Here is a 25,101-nt window from a genome sequence, read left to right as displayed (position 1 = left end):
GTTTAATTTCCCTTGACACACTTTGGAAACTGGGCTTTGGGGGATCCATGGACTTCAGAATAATAGAAAGAAGACATAGGGATGAGACAGGTCTCAGGAGTGAATATATTTAAGTCCCACCTACAAAACTGATGGGACCCTACTCTCCAGGAATAAGCCCTTGATCTCACAGACATTCAGTATTCAAGGTGACTGCAGCTGCATTTAACTGTCAATGGCCACCCCTTCACAATGCAGCTGTTTCACCACCTTCCTAGCAGGAGATAGAGTTAATTCCATCACCCACTTCCAACTGGTACAACTCTTTGTATCTGGACCCTCACAGTGAAATGAATATTTAGAACAGAGTTGAATGACCTCTGTTGAGATGGCCCTGCAGTTATATAAATAAAAGAAAAATAATAATAAAAGAAACACGGAAGTGTGATCAATCTTGACCTTTTCAAGTTACAGGCTCAAAATGAGAATCAATAAATCATATGTGAAACTAGCTCAAAATCTCATCAGAAACCCATATTAATATTGATTGAGAGTAGATCACTTTCTTTTGTGTTAGCAAGAAATAGAAATTATCACATAACCACCACTTAAAAGCCATAACATTCCCCAGACAGGTTTACTTACACTTCTTAGGTTACATTTCCCAATGACCTTGTCCCACTTTGGCACACATGAGATGGGTAAATATTAGATCTAGTACAATCTCCCAGGGTCTGATGCTATTAATATTCATGCAGATCCTTGACCAGCCATGCACAAATTAGAAAAATGTCTAAAAATCACTTTATGAATACCTAGTTTGGAAAAATAATCCATTAAAAATACAAAGTTAATAATAGCATAAAAAATTCAGGTATATAAAAAACCAATAACTTAAATGCACAAAACTGCAAGATGTAAGTCCTTATGAACTTTCTGAAAATGTATTCTCTACCACGTTTTCTCTCTCTCATCTCCATCACACAGGTAAATAGAATGGAGTTATAAAGAAAAGGCAACTATATAATCTTACAGAAAAAAAAAAAAAACGGGTCACTTAACTTCCCAATACGTAGCTGCATTCTCAATATCCACTCTAACCCCACAGGCCATTAAAAATCAAAAAGGGGCTATCTTAAGTGGCAGCCTAACATCCATTCTAAATCTTTTCTCCTCACTTCTACCCAAATCACTCTATAGGTGTGACAATGAGAGCATGGGACTCCACCTCACTCTTCCTCCATTCAAGAAAATACATCATGAAGCAAAAAGCACAAGTGATAGCATAAGGATAACTTTGCATCCATGCACTCTAGTTTTGACAAACAAACCAAAGATTCCAAATGTCAGTACTGCAACTCTTAGTATCTCAAATGTATTTCTATACATGCAGATCTGTGCCTGAGACATAGGGCCTTGGAGAGAATCAAGGAAGTCTGAATGGAAAGAGAGTATGGGGTGAAACATCCACCAGAAACCTGAGTGTCTATACTTCATTCATAAGATATTTGGTTACAGCCACCTGTCCGTTGGCTCTAAGGTCTGTACTTTCTTCAATATAGAAAGTGTGTTCAACCTCCTCCCTTAGATCTGGAGTTGGGTTTGGCTTCCTATGACAGAACCACAAAGACCTCAGAACACACTATAAAGGAGTTGGTGAATGGGAGCCTTCTGTAATAACTGCATGAGGGTACAAGGTCTATGCTGGTGATCATTAAATTCACAGAACTATAACTTTAATACACAAGAGCATTCAAGTTTCCTCACCTCCACCTATAATGGACCTACTTCATATTTCTATGCACATAGCACAATTTGAATCATTTTCAATCACCTGAATTTAGGTTAGCAAAATGCTACTTATCCAAACACCCTGTGATAGAACTACATTTGTAGATGCAGTCTCTGATTGTTGTGGATAAAGAACACTTGATTGTGGTTTCTTATCTCTTTTACATTCTTTTCTTCCATATAGAAAAAGGTTCTGTGATTTTTTTTCCTCTAAAGGGAAAATATAATAAATCATGGTAAATAGTGAGTGGTAGAAAACCTAAACAGCCAATTGTGGAAAAAAAGAAATAAATTCCTAATTAACAATAAAATCCTAATTAAACTAAATTATATTCTGAATCATTCTAACAGAACTATTCATTTTTTCCATCTAATATATAAGTATGATCTTTCTATTACAGTAGGATTCTATTCACAGTTCAGTGATCCTAGAAGGAGGTAGTAAGCATAAATTAAGATCTTAGATGTTGGCATAAAAGAGGCTAAAGCCTTAAGTCACTCAGTCCAGCTCAGTCACTTACCAGCTGTGTGAACTTGGGCAAGCTGCTTATTCTCTCTACATTTATTTTTAATCTGTAAAATGAAAAAAAGTCTAGCACCTACCTCAAATGACTAATGCAAACATAAAACATGATAATGTACACAAAGCTCTAAGCACAATGCCTAGGACATAGTGAGCTCCCAAAAGAAGTCTACTGGCTGCAGTAGCAGCAATAATAGAAACAGAAGCAAAGGCAGAAGTCTGGACTGTTCTCCAAACTATATTTCATCTAGCTCCACTCTTTGAGAAACATAAAAACACTGGTAAATATTCTTAGTGTCCCCTCATATCTGACTCTTCTCCCCTTCCTGGAAAAGAGGAATACACCTCACAGTCCCTCGTATTTGTGTCACTTCCAGCCCCAGGAACTGAGAAGCCAATGTGCCAACTCCGGGCACCCTCTTTCTCTGCTGTAGCAATTCTTGAAACCATGTGCCAAGATGCAGAAAGCCTGGATCCTGAGTCACTGCCTGGAGGACAGCTGCCCTGAAGAGTCACTTGACCTGCTTCATACTTCAGGTAAATGAGAAATAAATCTCTGATGTGTTAAGTCACTGAGATTTGAGGTCTATTAAGCACTGCAACAGGACCTACCCTATTATGACCAACAGGTATTCATATACCCCTAAAAGGGATCCTGATATACTTCCAAGGGGGTTGGGGGGAGATGTTCAATTTTTTTTTAATAACTGGCTTTTTGTCAATCTTCATATTCTTTATTTTGTAACACTACCTAATATTGCAAGTAATTTTCAAAATCTCTATGCTTATCCCCCCTTTTATATTTTTCATCTAAAAAAAGAAAGCAAGAGGGAGGGGACACATGTACACCTATGGCTGATTCATGTGATATATGGCTGAAACCAACACAATATTGTAAAACAATTCTTTTCCCATTAACAATAAATAAATTTTTAAAAAACAAAATAATTACAGTTTGCTAACAGGTTAATACTGGGGCTTTCGCTGGGTCATATGTTGTATAGCCATATGTCACCCACAGAAACCATGGTAACATGTAATCATATTAGGTCCCAGAACAAGGAAAAGGTAATGGAAGCATCTTCAAATATTCACTTGTTTCTGGCTTAAGGCAAAATGGAACAGTTAAGTGGAATTGTGGATATTACCTGCTTTAAACTGAACCATGCCTTACAAAATAGACAAGGAGCTTAAAATATTTTTAGTAAAAACAAAAAGGTTTTGCGTGTCATTAAAATTTACTTTAATAAATAATTTTATTTTGTCTCTTCCATGCTAATTCTTTGTGAATGTTATAGAAGACACATAACATATTAGCACACTAGCACATCATGTCATTAATAAATATACATACATGTATAAGTAGGTAATCTGTGCTTAAAAAAATTAATGATAAAATCATAAGAAAAAAGTAATTTTGGAGATGACAGTTTATAAAATGGATTCTATACCTTTTGTCACTTCTTGCATCATTCCTAAACTGCTTTAACCTTTTTCCAAACCAACTAAAAAAAGGAAGAAAATCAGTACAGAACTGGGGAAATGCACATAGTAGTAACAGAACTTCATATACCAGCAAAGTCATTTTAAAAGAGCAGAAATGATAGTGAAGGGCACTGATTTGATTTAGGAATGAAGAACAAAGCTTTCTGTTCCAACTAAAAATCACATTTCCACATCTGAAAACCAGCGGAGGCTCTGTCAGATAATCAAAAGGATAAGATGGCTGCTTTCCACACATACAAGGAGAATGAAGAGAAGATTCTCAAACAGATCAGAAATGTTTCTATGAACACTTGGACTCCAGTGGCATAGCAGGCAAGGAAACATATAGGAGGTCAGCAGATGATCTCCAGAAAGGCAGAGAGCTTCATTAGGCCGGCATCAAGACCAAGTATCAGAGAATCACTAGTTTAGCCAAGTTAGAATTATCTTCAGCTTCTACAGAAAGGTAAATGACATTTGAGAATTTTTTCCAGCCAAATGGCACAACACTCTACTCCCCATCTCTTAGCATTTATCTCACTGGTAATAAAAGGTGAGGCTGGGACTTAATCCCAGGTGTGTATTACTCCCAAGCCCCTGTGAACAGCAGCATATACATGAGCCTCATAGTGTAGGTTTCCCAGGTGGCGCTAGTGGTAAAGAATGCACCAGCCGATGGAGGAGACCTAAGAGACAGTGGTTCAATTCCTGGGTTGGGAAGATCCCCTGGAGGAGGGCATAGCAACCCACTCCAGTATTCTTGCCTGGAGAATCCAATGGACAGAGGAGCCTGGCAGTTCATTGGGTTGCACAGAATCGAACGCAACTGAAGCAACTTAGCACGCACAGTGTAGGTAGGATTTGAAAATGGAAACTAGCTGGGACTGAATAGACAGAGGCAAGGAGAGGGGATGCTGAGAAGGCCACTAATGGAAGGGAACAGAAAGGAATGGAAGTGAGAAATCTTGAGTATGTGCAGGAATTCCCAAGTGGTAATGTAGGGATCTACAAACTCTGGAAAATTCTTCAAGAGATAGGAATACCAGACCACCTGACCTGCCTCTTGAGAAATCTGTATGCGGGTCAGGAAGCAACAGTTAGAACTGGACATGAACAACAGACTAGTTCTAAATCGGGAAAGGAGTACATCAAGGCTGTATATTGTCACCCTGCTTATTTAACTTATATGCAGAGTACGTCATGAGAAACGCTGGGCTGGATGAAGCACAAGCTGGAATCAAGATTGCCAGGAGAAATATCAATAACCTCAGATATGAGGATGACACCACCCTTATGGCAGAAAGTGAAGAGGAACTAAAAAGCCTCTTGATGAGAGTGAAAGAAGAGAGTGAAAAAGTTGGCTTAAAGCTCAACATTCATAAAACTAAGATCATGGCATCTGGTCCCATCACTTCATGGCAAATAGATGGGGAAACAGTAACAGACTTTGCTTTCTTGGGCTCCAAAATCACTGCAGATGGTGACTGCAGCCATGAAATTAAAAGACTTACTTGCTCCTTGGAAGAAAAGCTATGACAAACTTAGACATAATATTAAAAAGCAGAGACATTATTTTGCCAACAAAGGTCTGTCTAGTCAAAGCTATGGTTTTTCCAGTAGTCATGTATGTATGTGAGAGTTAGACTATAAAGAAACCTGAGCGCCGAAAAATTGATGCTTTTGAACTGTGTTGTTGAAGACTCTTGAGAGTCCCTTGGACAGCAAGGAGATCCAATCAGTCCATCCTAAAGGAAATCAGTCCTGAATATTCATTGGAAGGACTGGTGCTGAAGCCAAAACTCTAATACTTTGGCCACCTGATGCGAACTGACTCATTCCCTGATGCTGGGAAAGATTGAAGGCAGGAGAAAAAGGGGACGACAGAGGATGAGATGGTTGGATGGCATCACCGACTCAATGGACATGAGTTTGAGTAAACTCCAGAAGTTAGCTATGGACAGGGAGGCCTGGCGTGCTGCAATCCATGGGGTCGCAAATAGTCGGACATGACTGAGCGACTGAACTGAAGTGAAGAGCGTGTAGGGAGCACAGATATAGAAGGAGGTGGTATGAGATAAGACTACAAAGGAAGGCTTAGGCATTCCAGGAGAAGGTGCTACAGGCTTAGTCAGAGGTATACTTCGTTCTGGAGGCAACAAGTAATTATTGATGGCTTTAAAGCAGGGGAATGGTGTAACTACAAGTAGACACTGGGAAAATTCATCTTGCTATGACATGGGTGATGGACCAAAAAAGAGTAAGAATGTGCCCTGCACATAGTTAGATGCTTAATTAGTACTGAATGGATAAAGGTAGAAAGACTAGGTTAAAATTTAACATGTTTCTCTAACATAATATCAAATCCATCCTATCCAATCCCAGTTAATATTTTTCAGTTTGCTATTTAGTGAACCAATGTCCCTCATTCTAGAAGGAAATAATGTTGCTGGTGCATCAAAAAAAAAAAAAATCAATTCACCAGTCAGATGTAGCCTTCTAAATTGTTGTTTTTAAAGCGTGTACTCTTCTTTTATTCAGGGGGAAGCACATCTGAGCTGCTTTTGGGACTACTGAAAAAGAAAACAAAATTAACCAAGTATAAAAGTTAGCTATTGAGGTGTGGTTCCCCCTCTTCTGCAACAACGTGAAAGGGTTATTGGCAAATAAGCAGATCACAAGCTGTAACTTTATCTTTCCTATGCCCTCTTGTAGTCTTCATGTCAAACATGTACTAAGCCATAGGTTTCTTGATGATGCCAAACTTTCTCCTGGACAGGCCATGGTACCATCTGCAAAGCATCAACTACTCAGTGAGAAACCAAGGCTGAAAACATTGACATGAGTCGTAACCTACCTGATTTTCTTCATGGGAAACCCTCATCTGCTCCTTGAGGACAGACATCCGAGCTGCCTCTTCTTTCCTCAAGACTCTCTCCTTCTTGAGCTCAGGACTCCAGAAGGTCTTGATACTGTTCATGGAAGATCCCAACTTGCTATCCTTGATGTCGAGCTCTTTTCGTAGGAGGTCATTCTCTCTCTGAAGTTCCTTGAGCTGGGCCTGAAGATCTAACATGGTGCTATCTCTTACCTGCCTCAACATGGAGGGGACCTGGTGGTGGTGATGATGGGATGAGCTGGTCAGACCACCATGTTGATCCGTGTATGAAAGGACATCTGTGTGGGAAAGTCCAGCAGAGGCAATATTGGGACTACTCCCCATAGCTGTGACTCGGCCTCCATATACAGCTCGATTTGTGGCCCTTCCCAGAGTCATAGTGCCCTTTGGGTAAGTTGTTGAAGCCACCCCCTCATGATCACTCAGATACATGGGTCCAGATGTAGCATAGGCTGCATTAAGGGACTGGATATTCTCCATGGACAGAGTCTTGCCTGTTCCTCCACCTCCCCCACTACTTGTTCTTCGGTGGCCCAGACGAGGAGACCGTGGCAAACGAGGTGATCTGGAAGGGCTACCTTCCAGATTGGTGATTGTTCTTGCACTTCCATACATTTTTCTTTTCTTATGAGGTGCTACAGAAGAGAAGGAATGCTATATTAAGTTGGAGATTAAGCCAATGTTTCCACCGTTGGCCAGAATTTTCACCGCATTCTTTTCATAGTCTGTACTGGAAAATGCATCCAAACAGAGATCTGAAAAATGAGGAAAAAAAAATAATCAAAAATAAGTTTATTTAGAACTCTGACCATTAACAGCATTATATTTCAAAAATATGTTTGTATATGTGTGTGTGTGCCTCTAGATGATAGACTGATGATAAGAATGGTAGATAATAGTCACACTCATGCTTATTTAAAAATAGCAATGACCCCAAACTTTACTAACTACATTTAAATATTTTGTAAATTTACCCCATCATGCACCCAAGCAAGGTCAAAAGTTCTTAGAGCAAAAAAGAAGCTCATTTTTCCTTAGGAAAATGAAACTTTGCATTTTGGTCTGTGCTAAGTGATAGTTGGGGCCTCCAGAAAAATCACCATAGAATTCTGTATCATAGAGATCTTAACTATAAAATACTCCATCTGAGGCACGAGACCCTCATATACAAGTGGCCTGACAGTGACGCTGATATCTTGTTTCCAAGAATGTCAACTAATAGTCAAACATGTTGTCACCTCCCTTCCCGTACCCATTGCAGACATCACTAATCCATCACAATCTTCTTTCCCACTAAATTCAGGACTCTTATCAACACAACATTCTAAACAGTTTACCAACCAGCTGATACAGACACATGAGTTGGAACGTATTGGCCATCTTGAAGTTAGAAGAAAAGAGGTAGCTCAAACCAACAAGTCTCCTATACTTACTGCCAAATCCTAAACACTCTCACCAGAGAAGATCACAGTCTCGTCTCTCTCCTGGAGAGCTCCCCTGGAAAAGGGAATGGTTACCCACACCAGTATTTTTGCCAGGAGAATTCCTTGGATGGAGAATCCTGGCGGGCTACAATCCATGGATTCACAAAGAGTCCTACATGACTGAGCAACTAACACTTCACTTCACTCCATGGTTATGCAAGTACTTTCGGGCAGATTTATGTAGCCAGAGCTACAAGACTGTGATTATCTTCCAGTGCTGAGATCCAAATGGTCTTAATGGGTGCATCTTGGCTTCCTATTCTTCCTCTTAGGGTATGTTTAGTGTACTTTCTTTTTCTTCAGCTTTTAGACACAGAGACCACAGATTTTTGGAGAGAAGCCAACTGAGGTTCAAATATCCACTCTAACACTGACAAGCTGAGTGACCGTGGCAAACTATCTGCTCTGTGCTTCCTTTCCCTGATCCATAGGTGCCCAATATGCTACTGGAGATTAGTGGAGAAACAACTCCAGAAAGGATGAAGGGATGGAGCCAAAGCAAAAACAACACCCACTTGTGGATGTGATTGGTGATAGAAACAAGATCCGATGCTGTAAAGAGCAATATTGCATAGGAACCTGGAATGTCAGGTCCATGAATCAAGGCAAACTGGAAGTGGTCAAACAAGAGATGGCAAGGGTGAACGTCGAACTAAAATGGACTGGAATGGGTGAATTTAACTCAGATGACCATTATATCTACTACTGTGGGCAGGAATCCCTCAGAAGAAATGGAGTAGCCATCATGGTCAACAAAAGAGTCCGAAATGCAGTACTTGGATGCAATCTCAAAAACGACAGAATGATCTCTGTTTGTCTCCAAGGCAAACCATTCAATATCACAGTTATCCAAGTCTATGCCCCAACCAGTAACGCTGAAGAAGCTGAAGTTGAACGGTTTTATGAAGACCTACAAGACCTTTTAGAACTAACACCCCAAAAAGATGTCCTTTTCATTATAGGGGACTGGAATGCAAAAGTAGGAAGTCAAGAAACACCTGGAGTAACAGGCAAATTTGGCCTTGGAATGCGGAATGAAGCAGGGCAAAGACTAATAGAGTTTTGCCAAGAAAATGCACTGGTCATAGCAAACACCCTCTTCCAACAACACAAGAGAAGACTCTACACATGGACATCACCAGATGGTCAACACCAAAATCAGATTGATTATATTCTATGCAGCCAAAGATGGAGAAGCTCTATACAGTCAACAAAGACAAGACTAGGAGCTGACTGTGGCTCAGATCATGAACTCCTTACTACCAAATTCAGACTCAAATTGAAGAAAGTAGGGAAAACCCCATTCAGGTATGACCTAAATCAAATCCGTTATGATTATACAGTGGAAGTGAGAAATAGATTTAAGGGTCTAGATCTGATAGATAGAGTGCCTGATTGAACTACAGAATGACGTTCATGACATTGTACAGGAGACAGGGATCAAGACCATCCCCATGGAAAAGAAATGCAAAAAAGCAAAATGGCTGTCAGGGGAGGCCTTACAAATAGCTGTGAAAAGAAGAGAGGCGAAAAGCCAAGCAGAAAAGGAAAGATATAAGCATCTGAATGCAGAGTTCCAAAGAAGGGCAAGAAGAGATGAGAAAGCCTTCCTCAGTGATCAATGCAAAGAAATAGAGGAAAACAACAGAATGGGAAAGACTAGAGATCTCTTCAAGAAAACTAGAGATACCAAGGGAACATTTCATGCAAAGATGAGCTCGATAAAGGACAGAAATGGTCTGGACCTAACAGAAGCAGACGATATTAAGAAGAGGTGGCAAGAGTACACGGAAGAACTATACAAAAAAGATCTTCACGACCCAGATAATCATGATGATGTGATCACTAATCTAGAGCCAGACATCTTGGAAAGTGAAGTCAAGTGGGCCTTAGAAAGCATCACTACAAACAAAGCTAGTGGAGGTGATGGCATTCCAGTTGAGCTGTTTCAATCCTGAAAGATGATGCTGTGAAAGTGCTGCACTCAATATGCCAGCACATTTGGAAAACTCAGCAGTGGCCACAGGACTGGAAAAGGTCAGTTTTCATTCCAATCCCAAAGAAAGGCAATGCCAAAGAATGCTCAAACTACTGCACAATTGCACTCATCTCACACGCCAGTAAAGTAATGCTCAAAATTCTGCAAGCCAGGCTTCAGCAATATGTGAACCGTGAACTCCCTGACATTCAAGCTGGTTTTAGAAAAGGCAGAGGAACCAGAGATCAAATTGCCAACATCCGGTGGATCATGGAAAAAGCAAGACACTTCCAGAAAAACATCTATTTCTTTATTGACTATGCCAAAGCCTTTGACTGTGTGGATCACAATAAACTGTGGAAAATTCTGAGACAGATGGGAATACCAGACCACCTAACCTGCCTCTTGAGAAATCTGTATGCGGGTCAGGAAGCAACAGTTAGAACTGGACATGGAACAATAGACTGGTTCCAAATAGGAAAAGGAGTATGTCAAGGCTGGATATTGTCATCCTGCTTATTTAACTTCTATGCAGAGTACATCATGAGAAACGCTGGATTGGAAGAAACACAAGCTGGAATCAAGATTGCCGGGAGAAATATCAATAACCTCAGATATGCAGATAACACCACCCTTATGGCAGAAAGTGAAGAGGAGCTAAAAAGCCTCTTGATCAAAGTGAAAGAGGAGAGCGAAAAAGTTGGCTTAAAGCTCAACATTCAGAAAACTAAGATCATGGCATCCGGTCCCATCACTTCATGGGAAATAGATGGGGAAACAGTGGAAACAGTGTCAGACTTTATTTTTGGGGGCTCCAAAATCACTGCAGATGGTGACTGCAGCCATGAAATTAAAAGACGCTTCTTCCTTGGAAGAAAAGTTATGACCAATCTAGATAGTGTATTCAAAAGCAGAGGCATTACTTTGCTGACTAAGGTCCGTCTAGTCAAGGCTATGGTTTTTCCTGTGGTCATGTATGGATGTGAGAGTTGGACTGTGAAGAAGGCTGAACGCCGAAGAATTGATGCTTTTGAACTGTGGTGTTGGAGAAGACTCTTGAGAGTCCCTTGGGCTGCAAGGAGATCCAACCAGTCCATTCTGAAGGAGATCGGCCCTGGGATGTCTTTGGAAGGAATGATGCTAAAGCTGAAGCTCCAGTACTTTGGCCACCTCATGAGAAGAGCCGACTCATTGGAAAAGACTCTGATGCTGGGAGGGATTGGGGGCAGGAGGAGAAGGGGACAACTGAGGATGAGATGGCTGGATGGCATCACGGACTCAATGGACGTGAATCTGAGTGAACTCCAGGAGATGGTGATGAACAGGGAGGCCTGGCATGCTGCGACTCATGGGGTCGCAAAGAGTCGGACACGACTGAGTGACTGAACTGAACTGAATTGAACCAAAAATTACCTATATCAGTACTGTAAGAAATATGCAAGATAATATTTTTGAAACACCCAGTTTGATACCTAGCACAGAATAGTCAATAACTAGTTTTTGTTGGTAGTGTCAGTGAGATAAGTACATTAATAGCATCACAGAAGTCATCTTTTATTTTACCTGCATATCGTTCATTCTCCCCCCACTCACCACCCTTCCACTTTCTGGTAATACTCTCCATTTTTCTCAGAGAAATTATTTCCAAATCTCTACCCACAATTCACTAGGTTTAGGTAAAGCTGACTCTCTTTACTCTACCCTGGAATATGCCAGTGGTAAGAACATGACCCAGACCTGGCTGATTATCACATTCCATCCCCCAGACATGATAGCTGGTTTAGAGATGGGCATGTGACCCACAGTGGTTCAAAATCAGTCCATATCATGACTTTTGCTGGAATAACTGGGAAAGATAAACTCTTTTCCAGCTAGAATTATATGCTTTCAAGACAGAGTTTCTGAGTACTACCATGTGGAAAGTGCTTTCCTGAGAGTGAAGCTAATGCAAAGGAAAGCAGAGCCAGTCTTTGAACAGTGTGCAGTCAAACCAGGTGACATCATCCGATACTCTGCACCCAGCAGTTACTGAAGCCGCATCTATCCCTAGGCCATTATAGCTACACATGCCAGGCAGACTAAATACATTAATGGTCCCAACTCTATATCCTTCCTCCTTCTGAGTCCTTGGCTGTGCCCTCCCAATCTGACTCTGGGTTCAGCCATGTGACTTGCTTTGGTCAAAAAGGTGATAGTAAATGTGAAGCCTGCAATAACAGTGATGTTTACCTTCTTGTTCATTTTCTTCTGCCACAGAAATTAGAACATGCCCTCTCTAGCCTGCTGAAAGATGAGAAATACAAAGTCAAGACGTCCTGTGAGTGAGTGAGTGAAGTTGCTCAGTAGAGTCCAACTCTTTGCGATCCCATGGACTGTAGGCTACCAGGCTCTTCCGTCCATGGGATTTTCCAGGCAAGAATACTGGAGTGTGTTGCCATTTCCTTCTCCAGAAGATCTTCCCGACCCAGGGACTGAACCCAGATCTCCTGCATTGTAGGCAGATGCTTTACTGTCTGAGCCACCAGGGAAGTTTTTTTTCCTAGCCAATAGCCAACCAACCCCCAGACACTTGAGCAAGCCCACCCAAGATCAGCAGAGCTGCCTAGCCACCCAGTGGCTGACCACAGGTGCATGAGCAAGTCCAGCTGAGATCCAGAGGGCTCCATACACTCATAGACAATATAAAAATGTCTTAGTATGTCACTGATGTTTTGTGGCTGGTTGTTTTGGAGCATTACTAAGGCAACAGATAGTGATACATTCACCAATAAATTTTCTTTTTTGCTACAGTCAATTCTAATCAGAGTATCTGTCATTTATGCTCAAGAGACTTCTCACATATAGCGTAAAGAAATATTTGTATACAGGCTTCTTCTTTCCCTAAAAAGTTACTCCAAAGAATTATACACCTGTTTCTAACTAGTGAACTTAATTTCAAATCTCTATGTTGCTCAAAGCTTAATTTTGTTTTCCTTGAAAACATACAAAAACCACTTTGTATCTAAACCTTTTGCATGAATAATCTGTTGCTGTTTTTTTTTAAAAAAAAAAAAAGGTGAGTCAACAGGCCCAACAATAGGAATTCAGTTACATAAATGATGAGAGACAGACAGACAGAAGTTAGAATAATGTGACCATTACATGAATATTTAATAAGATAGAAAGATGCTCATGACATACTAGTAGTTAGGGGTAAGTAGACTAAAAAAAAAATTTTATGGTCAATTCACATTTTAAAACATATATGCATACACACAAACTTGCAGAGAAGACTGGAACAATACATATTAAAATGTTAACAGTGACTGGGTTCAAATGGTTTTCATTTTCTCCCTTTTGTTTATTTGCACGTTCTAAATTTTCTACATTTTTCCTTGTCTTTTTTAGTCTCTATTCATTTTAACTCTGATCTTTGTTATTTTCCTCCTCCTAGTAACTTGGAGGTTAGTTTGTGTTTTTTCCAGTTCCTTGAGGTATGAAGTTAGGCTATCTATTTGAGATCTTCCTTTTCTCTTAACGTAGGTATTCATCACTATCAACTTAAGAAAATAATGTTTCCTTCTATAGTTCCAATAGTTAAATTAATTGTTATTTTTGCTATGCTTAGAACTTAGGCCCTAGCTAAGCCATCACTTACAGATATTATCTTGTAAGAAGAAGTAATGAAATCTGACTTGCCCTTCTCTATCTTCTCTTGTGTCTAGAGGCTGACATTTCTGAGGTCTCTAGCTAGGTTTGAAGTCCCAATCCAAATTCAGTAAAATTTACACCCACACAGATTTAATCTTCAGTAACATTACCAGCCCAGCTGGCCAAGGCTTCAGAGAATTGCAACCACCAACAAACAAAAAGATTTCCTTCTAGAAACACACACAACACACACATAACATATAACATGCACAGATATATTAATTTGTTTGAAATAATGTTTCTTTGTTTAAATATTTGAATACTCTTTTCTACATTCAGTATCAACAGTTTAGTGTCATAGAATGGATTGAAAAGTTTTCCATTTTTCATATAGCCTCAAATAGTTAGCATAATATGAAACTTCTCTACCCCCGAAATGTTTGGTAGAACACACCCATAAAATTAAATGCGCTTACTTGGTTTTTTTTTGGGAGGGGCGGATTTTCTGATGCACTTTTATTTTGAAAACCTTTTATTATGAAAGATTTCAAGCATTTAAGAAAATTGAGAGAAGAATATGATAAGTCTTTACATATTCATCACACAACTTTACTAATTACTAACATTTGCCATATTTGGTCTAAATTTTTCTTTGAAGTATTTAAAAATAAATTACTGACATTGTAAGGTTCCATTGTGAAATACTTCAGTGTGCATTTCTGAAGCATGAGACATTTTCTTACAGAACTCCAGTATTGTTAATACAATATCAATAATAAAAACAATTCCTTTACATTATCTAATACTCAGTATGTATTAAGATTTACCCAATTACTCCCACTGGGGATAGATGTATTTGTTTAAGTGGTAAAGTGTGGCACTAGTGGTTAAGAACCCACCTGCCAACGCAGAAAACGTAAGAGACGTGGATTGGATCCCTGAATCAGGAAGAGCCCCTGGAAGAAGACATGGTGACCCACTCTACTATTCTTGCCTGGAGAAACCCCATGGACAGAAGGGTCTGGTGGGCTAAGTAATGCGCTTACTTGTTATCTTTTAACTTTTTACTATGCTCATTGATCTATTCAGATTTGTTACCTATTTTGCGTCAACGATCATTAAAATATTTCTTCAGGAACATTCGGTTGTATTGAGATTTTTCAGTCTTCCTAGTATTGTTCTGTATAATTCTTCCTTCAAAATTTTAAAATCTCTTCAAATTATGTCTCCATCGCATTCCTAATATTGCTTCTATTTTTCTGTTTCTCTTGATGACAACATGCTTGTCTATGTTCTACTGATACATTTTACTATAGTTTGTCTCCGATTTCATCAGTATCTCTTTATCCTTAATAGAAATTTCTATTTCCTATGTGTTTACTTTTGTTATATTTGCCATTTTGCAGTAAATGTTCATTTATCTTCAGTCATGTTTTCTGACAAATGCATATAAGATTACAAATACTGGCTAGATGTTTTATGCATAAAATCCTGTAAACATCTTGCTATTTTTCCTTTGAAATTTTTTCTATTCTAGGAAATACTCAGGATACATTTAAATGTCAAAGTAGATAGATGTTTGGGGCTATAACTTTGTAGTCTTAATTTTATGGCATTGGGATCACAGAATATAACATATATATCTCCTAACCTTTGAAACTTGCCAAGACTTTCTAAATGGCCCAATAAATGATTAGTTTCCTCAATTTTTAAAACAGCTAATAAAAGTTTATAGAAAAACTTTAAATTCATATATGTATACAGAAGAAAATGAAAACATTCTCAATTTTGTCCTTCATAGACAACCTCTATGATGTTGTTGTTTCCAATTTATATTGCATGTATTTATATAATTTCAGATAAAATTCATATTGTATTCAGATGCTGCAGAAGTGACACTGTTCCAGCTCTGGGCCTAGCCTTGAAGAGACCTAGAAGCTTCTGATTTTTCTCTTCAAAAGCAGAGTTGTAACTGAAAAAAGAAACAACACAGAAAGGCCCTGAAAGATGAGATTCGACACGGAGAGAGATCATAAGAAGGAGAGCACAAGTAACCCAGCCAACAGCCAGCACTAAGATGCCGGACTGGTAAGACAGCCACCTTGGACCTTCCAGCCCAGGCCAGCTGCCATCTGAAATCAGTGCATGAGTGACAGCCAACACTGCATGTAACATGAAAGACCACTCAATCAGTCCATGTAGTGACAGGAAATAATTCATTATTGTTTAAAGCCTTCTGAGCTTGAAGGTTTTGGTTGTTTTTATATAGCAAAAGAACTGGAATAGTCACTTAGTGTTTCACTGAATGGCTTTCCAATCATTTCCTCAACTAACCACCTATTACGAGACACGTTGGGACACGTTGCTGTTGTTCAGTCACTGAGTCATGTCTGACTCTGCAACTCCATGGACTGCAGCATGCCAAACTCCCCTGTCTTCCATCTCCCAAAATTTGCTCAAATTCATGCCCATTGAGTATGTCATGCTATCTAATCATCTCATTCTCTGCTGTCCCTTCTCCTTTTACCTTCAATCTTTCCCAGCATTAGGGTCTTTCCCAATGAACTGGCTCACTGGGACAGTTAATTTCTTTTTAAAATTCTAAAATATCTCAGTCAGTATTCTGATAGAGAAAGCTTTGCCTACATCTCTTATTACTCCCCTAGGATAAAGTTCTAGAAGTAAAATTACAGGATTGAAATGTAAAGGCTCTTGATACCCACATCAAAATTCCCTTCAGAAATGTTAACATAATTTACACTCAGACCCTCTCACCCTTGGATATTTTCCCTCCACAGCCTCTAGTCTTTATTCTCAACACAGCACAGAAGCCATCTTCTCTTGAGGCTGCTAAAAGTCTCTCAATTACCCAGCTCAGGATCACCACATATTTAGTAAATATACCTTAAGAAGTATTTATTAAGCACCATTAATGTGCTACAGTAGCTCTGCTTTAGGCCAGTGCTCTTCAACAGCACTTGCCTGTTCAGATAAACAAGGCTTAATGGGGTTTTGATTGTACACCAAGGTGTCTCAGACACTTTAGGACACCAAGCTGTATTGTGACTAGAACTGAGGAACTTCTCTGCCAGTCAAGCGCTTACAACTCCCTGCTCCCACTGTAGAGAGTACACATTTGACCCCTTGTCAGAGAACTAAGATCCCACACGCCACACAGTACAGGCAAAACAATTTTTTTAATAAACAAAACTGAGAATGTAAGTATAAATAAATTACCAAATTTATGTGATGAGAGAATCTCTTTTCCCTTCCAAATACCTGAATTCACTGAACATTCCACTTTATTCATGCAATAATTATATTTTAAGCATCAGCTTAATTCCCACTCTTAAAAGCTGGGGATAAAGCAGTGATTGAAACACAGCTCCTGTGTCTGGGAAGTTTACACACTAGAGGAGACTTTCTCAACATTTTCTTCATCTCATATCTAACAAAGTTTGAGGGGAGATGGTGACAGGAATTAGGCACTGCTTGAAGGGTATGGACATGAAACTGACCCAAAAGGCTCAGAAATGACCTCTTGAGAAATACAGAAGATCAAGCTAATGACTGTTTGGGGTTTTAACCCTCTAGGCACAAGAAATTAATATAATTCTGTATTTATTTTTCACACAACAAAGAAATGAGAATTTTAAAAAGAACACAAGTCAGTCATCAGCAGGCGGTTCATGTAAGAAGTGAGGAAATCAGTTGATGTTTCTTACATCAAGGTCACAAAGACAAGAAGCATTTTGTATAATACCACATAACTCATCAAACCAAACAGGAACTCCAGAGAACATTAAAATGGTAACAGAATAATTTTTTTATCCCTATACATCTCTTTCTTAACAGTAAATTTTAATTAGCAACCTAGGCCCAATGCTTTATTTTGGAATTAGTCTCTTCCACCAAATTTACAAAGAGCAGGATGGCTTCCTGGAACCATTTCATCACTAACTCCAAAGCACACAGAGCGGAGTAGATTTTGCAGATGACAAAAACGCCCAGTTGACAAGGTAAATTGGAAGTAGTCAAACAGGAGATGGCAAGAGTGAACATATACATTTTAGGAATCAGTGAACTAAAATATACTGGAATGGGCGAATTTAATTCAAATGACCATTATATCTACTACTGTGGGCAAGAATTCCTTAGAAGAAATGGAGTAGCCCTCATAGTCAACAAAAAAGTCTGAAATACAGTACTTGGGTGCAATTACAAAAACAACAGAATGATCTCTGTTTGTTTCCAAGACAAGCCATTCAATATCACAGTAATCCAAGTCTATGCCCCAACCACTAATGCTAAAGAAGCTTAAGTTGAATGGTTCTATGAAAACCTACAAGACCTTCTAGAACTAACACCCAAGAAAAGATGTCCTTTTCATCATAGGAGACTGGAATGGAAAAGTAGGAAGTCAAGAGATACCTGGAGTAACAGGTAAGTTTGGCCTTGCAGTGAATGAAGCAGGGCAAAGGCTAACAGAGTTTTGCCAAGAGAATGCACTGGTCATAGCAAACACCCTCTTCCACCAATACAAAAGACGACTCTACACATGGACATCACCAGATGGTCAATACTGAAATCAGATTGATTATATTCTTTGCAGCCAAAGATACAGTCAGCAAAAACAAGACCAGGAGCTGAGTGCGGCTCAGATCATGAGCTCCTTATTGCCAAATTCAGACTTAAATTGAAGAAAGTAGGGGAAACTACTAGATCATTCAGGTATGACCTAAATCAAATCCCTTATGATTATACAGTGGAAGTGACAAATAGATTCAAGGGATTAGATCTGACAGAGTGCCTGAAGAACTATGGACAGAGGTTTGTGGCACTGTACGGGAGGCAGTGATCAAGACCATCCCCAAGAAAAAGAAATGCAAAATGGCAAAATGGTTGTCTGAAGTGGCCTTACTAATAGCTGTGAAAAGAAGAGAAGCAAAAGGCAAAGGAGAAAAGGAAAGATACACCCATCTGAATCCAGAGTTCCAAAGAATAGCAAAGAGAGACAAGAAAGCCTTCCTCAGTGATCAATGCAAAGAAATAGAGGAAAACAATAGAATGGGAAAGACTAGAGATCTCTTCAAGAAGGTTAGAGCTACCAAGGGAATATTTCATGCAAAGAGGAACACAATAAAGGACAAAATGGTATGGACCTAACAGAAGCAGAAGAGATTAAGAAGAGGTGGCAAGAATACATAGGAGAACTGTACAAAAAAGATCTTCACAACCCAGATAACCACAATGGTATGATCACTCACCTAGGGCCAGACATCCTGGAATGCAAAGTCAAGTGGGCCTTAGGAAGCATCAGTACAAACAAAGCTAGTGGAGGTGATGGAATTCCAGTCGAGCTATTTCAAATCCTAAAAGATGATGCTGTGAAAGTGCTGCACTCAGTATGTCAGCAAATTTGGAAAATTTAGCAGTGGCCACAGGACTGGAAAAGGTCAAATTTCATTCCAATCCCAAAGAAAGGCAATGCCATAGAATGTTCAAACTACCACACAATTGCACTCATCTTGCACGCTAGCAAAGTAATGCTCAAAATTCTCCAAGCCAGGCTTCAGCAGTACGTGAACTGTGAACTTCCAGACGTTCAAGCTGGATTTAGAAAAGGCAGAGGAACTAGAGATCAAATTGTCAACATCCACTGGATCATCGAAAAAGCAAGATAGTTCCAGAGAAACATTTACTTCTGCTTTATTGACTATGCCAAAGCCTTTGACTGTGTGGATCACAATAAACTGTGGAAAATTCTGAAAGAGATGGGAATACCAGACTACTTGACCTGCATCCTGAGAAATCTGTATCCAGGTCAAGAAGCAACAGTTAGAATCAGACATCGAATAATGGACTGGTTCCAAATTGGGAAAGGAGTACATCAAGGCTGTATATTGTCACCCTGCTTATTTAACTTATATGCAGAACACATCATGCAAAATGCCAGGCTGGATGAAGCACAAGCTGGAATCAAGATTGCCGGGAGAAATATCAATAACCTCAGATACTCAGATGACACCACCCTTATGGCAGAAAGTGAAGAGGAACTATAGAGCCTCTTGATGAAAGCAAAAGAGGAGAGTGAAAAACCTGACTTAAAATTCAACATTCAAAAAATGAAGATCATGGAGGAGGAAATGGCAACCCACTCCAGTATTTTTGCCTAGAGAATCCCATGGACAGAGGAGCCTGGTGGGCTACAGTCCATGGGGTCGCAAAAAGTTGGACACGACTGAGTGACTAATATTTTATTTCCTTTATGTACTGTGTTTGCAGCGTTCTGAATTAGCTGAGGAAATTGAATTGTGGACTTCTGACTTTATGATCAAATTATGTTGACGTGGGTTCTTTAGCTTTTAAAATGACTCACTTTGTTTTAGAGAGGTAGGAACCAGTCACTTCTTTGATTCTTGAAATGTTGGATAGAATCCTGAACCGCAGATGCCTGCGTTTTCCTTTTCGCTAAGGTTCTCAAAGTTATTTTTACTCTGGAATCAAGTATTTTAAATTGTCTTTTTTTATTTTATTATTTTAATGGCCTCCCACAATGATTATTTCTAGCAACTTGTTTTATAAAGTTCTGGACCTGGAGTTCCCTAAGAACTGCATGTTCCTTTCAATTAGGAATATACCCTAGAAGAAGGTGTATGTTCCGTGCAGTTTCAGAGCAATAAGCAAGCTGGCACATGCATAAAAGTTAAGACTTGGGTGCTGAACCTTTTGATAGCATAGTGTTTTTTTTTTTAATGATACATAGAAGCAAAAGGACTAAATTCTACTTTAAAAAAAACATAAAACATTAACTTCTTGTTTAAATCAATGACCTTCCCGTATATTCAAAATGGAGCAAAAAACCCAAACTCATCATTTCTATTAACATTGCTTTTTTTAAAAATCAGATCTCTGAAATGTTAGAAACAATGTATGAAGTGCCCTTATCTGCTCAAACCTAAGGAAGAACATTTTTATTAAGTAGTGTTACACGGGAAATGATTAGGTTTCAATTTTGTAGTAGTTTAAAAGTGCTACATACTACTTGAAATTATTGTTTACAGATTAGTGACACAGGCTGGGAGGGAGGATCCGGTTGGCCTCTGATTTCCGGATGCCCTCACACACACAGTACTTCCAAACTCAAGTCCAGCCATAAGCTATTTTGCTAACATGTCAGAGTAATCTGTATTTTTGTATGTGATTTCTACTTTTATAGATTTGTTTTAAAATAAAACACATTTTTATAAAAATGAAAAAAAAAAAATGAAGATCATGGCATCTGGTCCCATCACTTCATGGCAAATAGATGGGGAAACAATGGAAACAGTGACAAACTTTATTGTCTTGGGCTCCAAAATCATTGCAGATGGTGACTGCAGCCATGAAATTAAAAGACGCTTGCTCCTTGGAAGAAAAGCTGTGACCAACCTAGACAGCATATTAAAAAGCAGAGACATTACTTTGCCAACAAAGGTCCATCTAGTCAAAGCTATGGTTTGTCCAGTAGCCATGTACGGATGTGAGAGTTGGACTATAAAGAAATCTGAGCACCAGAGAATTGATGCTTTTGAACTGTGGTGTTGGAGAAGACTCTTAAGGGTCCCTTGGACTGCAAGGAGATCCAACCTATCCATCCTGAAGGAAATCATTCCTGAATATTCACTGGAAAGACTGATGCTGAAATTAAAACTCCAATACTTTTGGTCACCTGATGTGAAGAACTGACTCTGGAAAAGTCCCTGATGCTGGGGAAAGATTGAAGGCAGGAGGAGAAGGGGACGACAGAAGACAAGATGGTTGGATGGCATCACTGACTTAACGGACATGAGTTTGAGCAAGCTCCGGGAGTTAGGGATGGACAGAGAAGCCTGGCATGCTGCAGTCCCTGGGGTCACAAAGAGTCGGACACGCCTGAGAGCTGAACTGAACTGACAAGGTAAAGTAAAGGCAAATTCCCATGGCTGTCAAGTCCTCCTAAGTCTCGTGATTCCTTCCTGTTCTGAGTCATTTCCAAATCCCTCAGCCCAGATGTGTTTAAGTCTCCTGATATATTTTTAGGTACTTGTTTTGACAGTCGGGTTTTTTTTGGTTGTCGTCTCCTAATTCTCATCTATCCCTTTTTTTTTCAGTTCTAAAAAATGAATCTCTACTTTTTTTTTTGCTACCACACCGCCGCCATCATGGGTCGCATGCACGCTCCCGGGAAGGGCCTGTCCCAGTCGGCTCTGCCCTACCGCCGCAGCGTCCCCACCTGGCTGAAGCTCACTTCTGACGACGTGAAGGAGCAGATCTACAAACTGGCCAAGAAGGGCCTGACTCCCTCACAGATCGGTGTGATCCTGAGAGACTCTCATGGTGTTGCACAAGTACGTTTTGTGACAGGCAACAAAATCTTGAGAATTCTTAAGTCCAAAGGACTTGCTCCTGATCTCTCTGAGGATCTCTATCATTTAATTAAGAAAGCTGTTGCTGTTCGAAAGCATCTTGAGAGGAACAGAAAGGATAAAGATGCTAAATTCCGTCTGATTCTGATTGAGAGCCGTATTCACCGGTTGGCTCGATACTACAAGACCAAACGAGTCCTACCCCCCAATTGGAAATACGAGTCATCCACAGCCTCCGCTCTGGTTGCATAAATGTGTGTATTGTACTAAAGCAATAAAATCATTGTTTAACAGAAAAAAAATAAAAATAAAAATAAAAAATGAATCTCTGAGAAACAGCAAGATCAACTTTACTCAGTAATCAATAATGCAAGGACTCCTATTACCCTCTACTGACTTCAAGAAAACCATTTCTATGCTTTTCCAACCACCTATAAATACATTACGGAAAATGAGGTAGCAGTTAAGATCTTACTGTTTTAAATACTATTATGAAGCCAAGATAGGCCCAATCATTGAGCTTTCTTGTAAACTCTCAAAAACACCCTCTTTCTAAACACTAATAGAGGCACAGATGTAGAGAACAAACGTATGGATATCAAGGAGGGGAACGGGGGGGAAATTCAGAGATTGGGATTGATATGTATACACTATTGACACTATGCATAAAATAGATAATTAATGAGAACCTACTGTATAGCTCAGGGAACTCTACTCAGTGCTCTGTGGTGACCTAAATGGTAAGGAAATCCAAAAAGGAAGAGATATATGTATATGTACAGCTAATTCACTTTCTTGTACAGCAGAAGCAAACACAACATTGTAAAGCAACTATACTCCAATAAAGATTAATTTTTAAAAAATACATGCTTTCTTATATATTTGTGATATACAATCTTAAGGATAAATTAGATTAAACTGGGCATAGAAACAAACATTGCTGAATGTAATAAGAAGAAATTAATTGCACACCTTTCACTTAAAAAAAATGTTTCACTTTAAAACCACCTGATAAATAAAATCTGAAGTCCAAAGGTAGGTTCCATTTAAGCTTCAAACACTAAAATAAAAAACTGTACAGGTTTTATGAACCTATACGAATTCTTTCTCCAATTACATATGGATTCATAAATAAAATAAACACTCATCCACTCACTCTCAAAAGGTTTAAGGACTCTTGAACTGTAAGCTCGGGGGGAAAAGATGGAAAGAGCCTTGATTCCGGTCTAACTGAAGTATCTTAAACTATCATGGTCTAGAATGGTCTATTTTAAGAAAAAGTCACTTCCTGCTATCTGCTCTAAATTAGGTTAAGTTTATTTCCACAGATCTCAGCCTCAGCCCATCACCTGAGCCCTGCCGACAGACCATGTGAGCTGAGATCATCACTATCTCCCAAGATCTATCCCAACTTAAAATATCCCCCTTTTTTTTTTCTTATTGGCAACCCTAACTTTTAAAATACTTTGTGTCACAGACTATGGTTAATTCTAAAACCTTTCTAGAGGAAGTGGCTGCCCAGGCGCCAGATGCCGCCTGCACATGTGCGGTATGTGACTAGTACAGGGTTCTTTAGTTCTTCAGAATTCTGATCTAGTCGCCGACATAAACAGAAACGGTCATTTCACATTAAAACCAGACTCTGGCTTCTCCTCAAAAATCTGAAAATCTGACAATGTCAGGCCTGCTTCCTTACATGCCCACAACTGGTCAGGGCCAACCAGCAGCTGCCCCTTCAAGAACGGACAGGAATCTTCCAGCTGGCCACAGTTCCCCTCCATTCCCTATTACCTTTTAACAGTCTGATTCCCTCTTTTCATGTTTGCCCCTACAGGCATTTAAATTTTACCACTTCTACTCATTTAAAAGATGTTAAATAACAATTTGCTCTCCTTTATCACCTACTTCAAGTCCATCACCAAATCCTATCAATTCTACCTCTAAATATACCTCTAATTCTACCTCTAAAATCTCTCTCAATCTCTTTATTTATTTCCACTTCTATTATCACCACCCTGTTGCACCAACATGACTGCCTAAGCTCTCCCATACCCTCCTAAAGCATCTCCCCTTTCCTAAAACACCATTTTATTTCTCACACATGAGCCAAACTATTTTAAGGAACAATTCTGATCAAAAAATGTCTTCCCTTACTCACTTAAACCCCCTCAAAGCTTCCCAGTGCTTTTTAGACAAAGACCAAAATCCTTCCTATGGTCTGAGGCCGCTCAGGATCTTGTTCCAGTATCCTTTCTTGCTACTTTCTTCACTGACTCTGCCTGGGTCTTCTCTCTGTTGCTCAGATGCATCAAGTCCCTTCCAGTCTCAGACCCTTCATACATGTTGTCCTCTTTGCAGGGCTAATTCCTCTCCATAGTTTCGATCACAGTATACAACAGGATACCCATCCATAAGGTCTATCCCATCCAAATCAGGTCTCTCAGCTATCTTGTCTCAAAGTATAAAGCTTTTTCTTATGATATGAAAGACATTTTTTTTTAATAAGAGAAGCTGACTTCATCTTCCCTGCAAGGATTGTCTGAGTGTCTCTCTTGCTTCAACTAAATAGGGTGACCACGTAGCCTGGATCTTTTAGGTAAGGTATAAGAAAGCCTTTTGTAACCCAACCAAGGCTGCACCTCCTCAGATCCTTGGTTTACAAAATAAAAAGCCATTAAGAAGAGGATATGTACAAAAGATTTTCGAGCCTTCAGGGAAGAAAGTCATTGACACCCAGGTCATGATTCCCAGGATTCAGAATATGTGAGATCTCTGTGAGGAGACAAAAATGGTTGCAAACAAGACTGGAGTTTCCAGAAATAAAGTAATTACTTCAAGGTAACAGAGAGTCCATGTTGATAACTAGGATTCAAGTGACCCAGGAGCCATGGAGAAGTTTGTATGGACAAGCAAGTGGGTAAGACAGAAAGCTCCTTGAGGCCCTGCCA

At 39.5% G+C, this 25,101-nt stretch overlaps 2 protein-coding genes across 2 annotated transcripts in view; one reads left to right on the top strand and one right to left on the bottom strand.

The window, feature by feature from the left end:
* The window catches only part of ERC2 (ELKS/RAB6-interacting/CAST family member 2), a 1,004,571-nt gene that overhangs the window by 955,479 nt on the left and 23,991 nt on the right, over positions 1 to 25,101 (bottom strand). The window contains exon 2 of the mRNA XM_069561579.1: positions 6,633 to 7,429. Coding sequence (XP_069417680.1) covers positions 6,633 to 7,289 — 657 coding nt within the window. The 5' untranslated portion in view covers positions 7,290 to 7,429. The remainder of the gene's footprint in view (positions 1 to 6,632; positions 7,430 to 25,101) is intronic.
* LOC138424140 (small ribosomal subunit protein uS15-like) lies at positions 21,925 to 22,472 on the top strand. Its single transcript, XM_069560448.1, has one exon. It carries the CDS (start codon positions 21,950 to 21,952, stop codon positions 22,403 to 22,405), a length of 456 nt encoding a protein of 151 aa, XP_069416549.1. The 5' UTR covers positions 21,925 to 21,949; the 3' UTR covers positions 22,406 to 22,472.

This window comes from Ovis canadensis, chromosome 19, assembly GCF_042477335.2.
Source record: "Ovis canadensis isolate MfBH-ARS-UI-01 breed Bighorn chromosome 19, ARS-UI_OviCan_v2, whole genome shotgun sequence".
In the NCBI taxonomy this organism is placed as follows: Eukaryota; Metazoa; Chordata; class Mammalia; order Artiodactyla; family Bovidae; genus Ovis; species Ovis canadensis.
The sequence above is the reverse complement of the archived record's forward strand: the minus strand, read 5'-3'. Positions and strand labels throughout refer to the sequence as shown.

What these genes read in the sequence shown, in the direction of transcription:
- LOC138424140 (XM_069560448.1), top strand. Translation starts at nt 21,950, where the DNA reads ATGGGTCGCATGCACGCTCCCGGGAAGGGCCTGTCCCAGTCGGCTCTG.